Below are 7,500 nucleotides of genomic sequence, written 5' to 3' on the forward strand. Positions count from 1 at the left end.
TCCTGGGCCAGATTAATTTATACCCTGGATAGAAAGGAAAAAGCCGTAAAGGAAAAATTTCTTTAGCTCAATTAAATTTTTATGTGGATAACAGGGAAAAAGACCCACTGGGCAAAACAGAAGAGGGGCCTTTTCTGAAATAACGGGAAGGAGAGGAGGGCAAGAGGTTTTGCTGAAAGTGGGAGGGCAGCAAGCAGACAGAGAATTGCTGGGACAATAAAAAGGAAATAAATAGGGTCAAAGTTTAGTGGGTACAGGGGGCGCGCCCCCGTCCCCATAAAACCCAACTTTTCTCAAGATGCGGGTTGGGTGGATCGGCGGGGGGCGGGGCCTCGCCCGTGCATGAACAAAAGAATAAAAACCCAATGAGGAAAATAGACTCAGACGGTTCCCTCTAAGTTAGACCTTACATTATATTACATTACATTACATTACATTACATTATATTACATTACATTACATTATATTATATTATATTATATTATATTACATTATATTATAATATAATATATTATATTACATTACATTATATTATATTATATTATATTATATTACATTATATTACATTATATTACATTACATTATATTACATTATATTATATTATATTATATTATATTATAATATATATTAATATATTATAATATATATATTATATATATTATATTACATTACATTACATTACATTATATTATATTATATTATAATATATTATAATATAATATAATATATTATAATATATTATATTATATTATAATATATTATATTACATTACATTATATTATATTATATTATATTATATTACATTATATTACATTATATTACATTACATTACATTACATTACATTATATTACATTATATTATATTATATTATATTATATTATAATATAATATAATATAATATATTATAATATATTATATTATATTATAATATATTATATTACATTACATTATATAATATTATATTATAATATATTATATTATATTATATTATATTACATTATATTATAATATAATATATTATATTACATTACATTATATTATATTATATTATATTATATTATATTACATTATATTACATTATATTATATTACATTATATTACATTATATTATATTATATTATATTATATTACATTATATTATATTATATTATATTATATTATATTATATTATATTACATTATATTATATTACATTATATTATATTTTATTATAATATATTATATTATATTATATTATATTACATTATTATAGACAAAAGTATTAGGACACTCCTCTTAATCCTTGAATGCAGGTGTTTCCTTCAGTCCCATCGTTGGTGATGTGTCTTCTCTCCTAGATATTCCCCGATCAGCTGTCAGTGGTATTACTGCAAAGTGGAAAGGTTTGGAACCACAGCGACTCAGCCTGGAGGTGTCAGACCACCTGAAGTTACAAAGCGGGGTCGCCAAGTGCTGAGGCACAGAGTGTGTAAAAGTGTCCAAAGCTCTGCTGACTCAGTACCTGTAGAGCTCCAAACCAGCTCTGCATTAACATCAGCACCAGAACTGAGCCGTGAGCTGCAAGGTCGAGCAGCTGCATGCCAGCCGCACGTCACCAAGCACGGCGTTGATGGAGCGGTGTACAGCACGCCGCAACTGGACTCTGGAGCAGTGGAGACGGGGTTCTGTTGACGGACCCATCAGCTTCTCTCTCTGGCAGTCTGTTGGACCAGTCTGGGTTTGGGGATGCCGAAGAACGTTACCTGCCTGACTGCATTGTGCCAGCTTTAGAGGGTGGGGTAGGAGGGGTGATGGGGTGTTTTTCTGGGGTTGGCCTGGGCCCCTTAGTTCCAGTGAAGGGGATTCTGATGCTTCATCTCACCGAGTCCTTCTGGATTCAGTGCTTCCAGCTGTGGAAACAGTTTGGGGAAGGCCCTTTCTGCTCCAGCATGACTGTGCCCCAGTGCACTAAGCAAGATCCATAAAGGCCTGGCTGGGTGAGTCTGATGTAGATGAACTGGACCTGCCCACAGAGCTCTGACCCCAACCCCACTGAACCCCTTTGGGAGGAACTGGAACGGAGTGCCAGGCCCTCTGGTCCAACATCAGGGTCTGACCTCATAATGCTCTTCTGGATGAATGGTTCCCCTCAGACACACTCCAACATCTTGTAGAAAACCTTCCAGAAGAGCGGAGGCTGTTACAGCTTCAAAGGGGGGCCATCTTCAGGTTAATTAGGAATGGGATGTCCTAAAAGCTCCTGTAGGTGTAAGGTGTAGGTGGCCCAATACTTTTGTCTATATAGTGTCTGATTGAAGTCATGCCTCGGAGGCTGAGCCGTAAAGCTGCAGCATGATTTCAGGTCTCTCAGAGGTCGACTCCCTACAGGGAAACTGATTCAGTTTCTGATTCCTCCTTGATTAGAGTCTGATATGGTGTCTTCAAACGTCTTTAATACTATCACAGGAGACTTGACAGGATATAAGCCCCCCCCCGTAGAGAGGTTACCTCTGTATAAGACAGTCACACCATGCTGCAGGAGGTTACAGCAGAACCATCAGAGGGTTCTACGTTTAATTAAAGTGTGGCAACACCTGTTGGTGTCCCCCTCCCTGTGTCATAACCCGACGTTTTTGCACACACACACACACACGACGCCGCACGCACGCACGCACGCACGCACGCACGCACGCACGCACACACACACCACACACACACAGGTTGCAGAAGCGCTCCTCTTCCTGCGGAGGGACAGCACTCCTTAGCTCTGTTACAGTCTGGACGCAGGCCGGCATTAGAGCGGGCCTGAGAGCAGATTGAAAATCGGTCCAGACTCAATCAGTTCTTCACTGGCTGCACAGAAAGCTGCAGGGGTCAGAGCGGGGGTCACTCAGGGGGGGCAGTAAAGCCTCTTAGAAAGCTAATTGAATTGCTGAACAAAGAGCACATTCCTAACGGGATGAGGGCCGGAGTCACAGGGCTCTGAGACCTTTGCACTCTGGGGGGGGGGGCACATAAAGAGTGCATTCAGGGACTTTTATTGGCATGATGAATCCATCACACATGACGTCAGAGCCGGGGAGGCTAAGGTTGAGGTCTGGGATTATCTGTGGGGTTGTTTGTGGGAGGGGGAGGGAGAAGTCAGCTGATCAGGGGGTCCAACCATCGGAGAGGTCATGGACTACATCCCAGAGTGCTCCCGTAGGCATGGTGACGGTGGAGAGCAGCGTCAGCTAGAGAAATGTGACACCTTCCTTAGTCACTGCCCCCCCAGCAGGAAGTGTCTCTCTGGTCTTGAGTCAGTCTGGAGGCCGCGGGGGTCTCAGACCTCCTCTCTCCTGCAGGACCACTCAAGAGAACAGAGGGTTCAGACCCCTATCTGATCCCTCCTCTCACACTCCTCTCAGACCCCTCCACTCAGACCCCTCCCTCTCAGACCCCTCGCTCAGACCCTCCTCTCAGACCACTCCTCTCAGGAACCCCTCCGCTCAGACCCCTCCTCTCAGACCCCTCCGCTCAGACCCCTCCTCTCTGACCGCTCCTCTCAGACCCCTCCTCCCGGAACCCCTCCTCTCGGACCTCTCCTATTGGACCCCTCCTCTCAGACCCGTCCTCTCAGACCCCTCTGCTCAGACCCCTCCGCTCAGACCCCTCCTATCGGACCCCTCCTTTCAGACCCGTCCTCTCTGACCGCTCCTCTCAGACCCCTCTTCCCAGACCCCTCCTCTCGGACCCCTCCTATTGGACCTCTCCTCTCAGACCCGTCCTCTCAGACCCCTCCTCTCAGACCCCTCCAATCAGACCCCTCCTCTCAGACCCCTCCGGTCAGACCCCTCCTCTCAGACCCCTCCGCTCAGACCCGTCCTCTCAGACCCCTCCTCTCAGACCCCTCCGGTGAACTCCATCATTAGAACTCCACCATTAGAACTCCATCAGAACCTAACTGTTGGAACGCCACCATTAGAGCGTCACTATGGGAACGCCACCGTTGGAAAGCCACCGTTGGGATGTCTCCCTGGGAACGCCACTAAGGGAACGCCACTAAGGGAACGCCACTAAGGGAACGCCACTAAGGGAACGCCAACTCTAGGTTTATTTTTTTAGGCCCGGTGCTCTATTTGTGAGGTTCCCCGTTTTAGACTTTATTTGGGCGTTCCAGTTCCTGGTGCCGCCCTCTGGCTGCTTTATGAGCGAGGGGCGTTCGCCTGAAGGAAGGAGCAACAATCCTGCGGTCTGGGAATCTGACGTGGGAGCTCCCCCTCACATATGGAGCTGTAGTTCTGTGGGGCCCCATGGAGGCTCTGCGGCCTCTGGGTGACCCGCTCTCTGGTTCCTGTGAAGGCTGACGTCCTCCTCGGTGATTACGTAACATTGTTAACGGCCTGATGACTTCCAGGTGTTCCCGCTGAGGCCTCCTGACCTGCAGCTCTCTAATAAAACCTGGAGTGACGTCTGTTGGTTTAAACTCTTCACTCCCAGCTGCACCCTCACCAGGACCGCTCTCCTACTGTCAGCAGATCTGTGTGACACGGGGAGATCTGAAATGAGGGGCACGTATTATCTCATGTTCAATTTGTATCCCATCTTTCTGTTCCACGCAGTCACATCTGCAGCTCATAAACTCAGCTCTCTGCTTCAGAGCTGAAGGAAGTGTAGGGCAGGAACCCTTCACTGGGCAGGAACCCTTCACAGGGCAGGAACCCTTCACAGGGCAGGAACCCTTCACAGGGCAGGAACCCTTCACTGGGCAGGAACCCTTCACAGGGCAGGAACCCTTCACTGGGCAGGAACCCTTCACTGGGCAGGAACCCTTCACAGGGCAGGAACCCTTCACTGGGCAGGAACCCTTCACAGGGCAGGAACCCTTCACTGGGCAGGAACCCTTCACAGGGCAGGAACCCTTCACAGGGCAGGAACCCTTCTTGTATTTGGGCGTCAATGTCAGTAATGACGTAACGCTGATGTTCCTCCAGCTGTCCGTCAATCGGGAGGATTTCCGGCTTTACCCCGTAAATCTGTAATCCAAGACTTCCTCCTCAGAGAAGCACATTTCCGATCTCATTACCCCCCCCCCCCCCACCCCCCCTCATGAACCGGGGGCGGGGGGCGGGGAATGAGACCTCTTCTCTGACATAGTTTTTGTTCTGTGATTTTCTGGTGAATGTTTCATTCAACATTTTTTACAAACAGTTTCACCTTTTTTCTCAAAAACTATTCTGATTACACCGTTAAATATTCCCGTTAATACCGTTAAATATTCCCGTTAATACCGTTAAATATTCCCGTTAATACCGTTAAATATTCCCGTTAATACCGTTAAATATTCCCGTTAATACCGTTAAATATTCCCGTTAATACCGTTAAATATTCCCGTTAATACCGTTAAATATTCCCGTTAATACCGTTAAATATTCCCGTTAATTTTAACTATTTTCTTCTCTTAAAATTCTGACTTCTTCTAAATACATTATCTGAGATTTTCTGACTTTTTTCTTTAATCTTCCAACTTTTAAAGTAGTATTCCACATGTTTTTATTATGAGTAAAAGCATAGTGATCTCAGATCAGTTAATGGTGCTTACAGAACATCAGTGAAATATAATCAAATCTGGAGAACTACATCGAGAGGGGTGGAGCAGAGAGGGTTTCAGCTTCAAACAGAACATCATATCATTTTACAGAAAAGAGGAATAATATAAATCAGCTTTAAAGCAAAACTAAAAGCTCCCCCGCACCGCTGCTGAGATTATAGTGCAGGAGACTGAGAGTGTGAGAGCAGCGAGCCCCGGCAGCAGAAACCTGAACCCAGTGTGTGTGTGTGTGTGTGTGTGTGTGTGTGTGTGTGTGTGTGTGTGTGTGTGTGTGTGTGTGTGTGTGTGTGTGTGTGTGTGTGTGTGTGTGTGTGTGTGTGTGTATGTCAGTTATTTGGCTCTTGTCTTCGGGGACGTTCTCTGGCAGCGCTCCAGGTTCTCGGAGCGTTGGCAGCTCTGGTTCTCTGCAGAACAAACAGAACAGGAAGTGCCGCCAGCGTCAGGTGGAGCTGCTGCCGGGAATTCTGGGAATAGTGTGAGATCTGCGGCTCCTTCAGAGACGGTGTTACACACACAGGAAGAACATCACCCCCTCCCCCCAGCAGCTTTTATAGTGGTAAACACCTCCATGAGGCCATAAACTGTAGGAACTCTTCCAGCTTCTTCCCGAAACACTCCAGATATCTCACTCTGCTCTCTTCTTCTGTTTCATTACTTTCTCTCTTCTGTTATGACTCTTTACAACCATTCACAATAAATATTCAAGGTTTTTCCTTTCATATTTTTAATATTGTCTCTTTATATTCTGACTTCTTTTCTCTTCAGTTAATCTAAACCTTTTTCTGTCAATCATTCTACTTTTCTAATTTTGAAAACTTTTGAAACTTTTTCTCTAAATATGATGATTATTTATCCGTTAATATTTTAACTTTTTAAAATATTTCCACTAATGTTATTGAATTATCTGGCCCTTTTTCCTGTAAAATTCTGTCTTATTTCCTCTAGATCCTATGGTTATTTCTTTAAATATTCAGACTTATTTCTCTCTTTAATGTCCCTTAACTCCTTCAGTTTGTGACAACGTGCCATCGCCGTAATAAATACATCCTTATGATCCACAGATTTAATGAAAGACTTAAATTAAATAAATATATAATTAAATTAAATGAACACAGTTCAGTCTCTGCTCCTTGGTATGGTCCTGTGTGTGTGTGTGTGTGTGTGTGTGTGTGTGTGTGTGTGTGTGTGTGTGTGTGTGTGTGTGCGTGCGTGCGTGCGTGCGTGCGTGCGTGCGTGTGTGTGTGTGTTTCTGAGGATGAGGACAGGAGCCAGATTGGCCTGTCCCAAACCGCCCGCTGTACAAACACAGATGCTGTTAATCAGCTGTAATCCAAACACCGAGGATGAACCGCTGTAACTCTGCCATGGTTGGCTGAATAGGAGTCTGTGATCTTAAAAACAAACCTGTGCCCCCCCCCTGCAGGATGTGACTCTGGGTTCGGGAAGGCGGCAGCAAAGCGTCTGGACGCTCTGGGGTTCCAGGTGTTCGCCACGGTGCTGGACCTGTCCTCACCCGGAGCCCAGGAGCTTCAGAGGAGCTGCTCCCCCCGCCTCACCCTACTGAGGGTGGACATCACCCAGCCCCCCCACATCCAGCAGGCCCTGCTCGACACCAAGGCCAAGCTGGGGCTACAAGGTGAGACAAACTGCTGTGTCATGTTCTCTGACTGTCAGAGTTCAGGACTCATACTGCTGACTGATCTCAGAGTTCAGGACTCATAATGCTGACTCATGTCACAGTCCAGGACTCATAATGCTGACTGATCTCAGAGTTCAGGACTCATAATGCTGACTCATGTCACAGTCCAGGACTCATAATGCTGACTGATCTCAGAGTTCAGGACTCATTATGCTGACTCATGTCAGAGTCGAGGACTCATAATGCTGACTCATGTCAGGGTTCAGGACTCATAATGCTGACTCATGTCAG

The 7,500-nt window shown here is 45.3% G+C and overlaps 1 protein-coding gene across 1 annotated transcript in view; it reads left to right on the top strand.

Moving 5' to 3' along the window:
• Positions 1–7,500, top strand: part of hsd11b2 (hydroxysteroid (11-beta) dehydrogenase 2) — a 23,180-nt gene that overhangs the window by 2,611 nt on the left and 13,069 nt on the right. The window contains 1 exon segment of the mRNA XM_063882256.1: positions 6,994–7,206. Within this exon segment, the coding sequence (XP_063738326.1) occupies positions 6,994–7,206 (213 nt within the window).

Source organism: Eleginops maclovinus, chromosome 4 (genome assembly GCF_036324505.1).
Source record: "Eleginops maclovinus isolate JMC-PN-2008 ecotype Puerto Natales chromosome 4, JC_Emac_rtc_rv5, whole genome shotgun sequence".
NCBI lineage: Eukaryota > Metazoa > Chordata > Actinopteri > Perciformes > Eleginopidae > Eleginops > Eleginops maclovinus.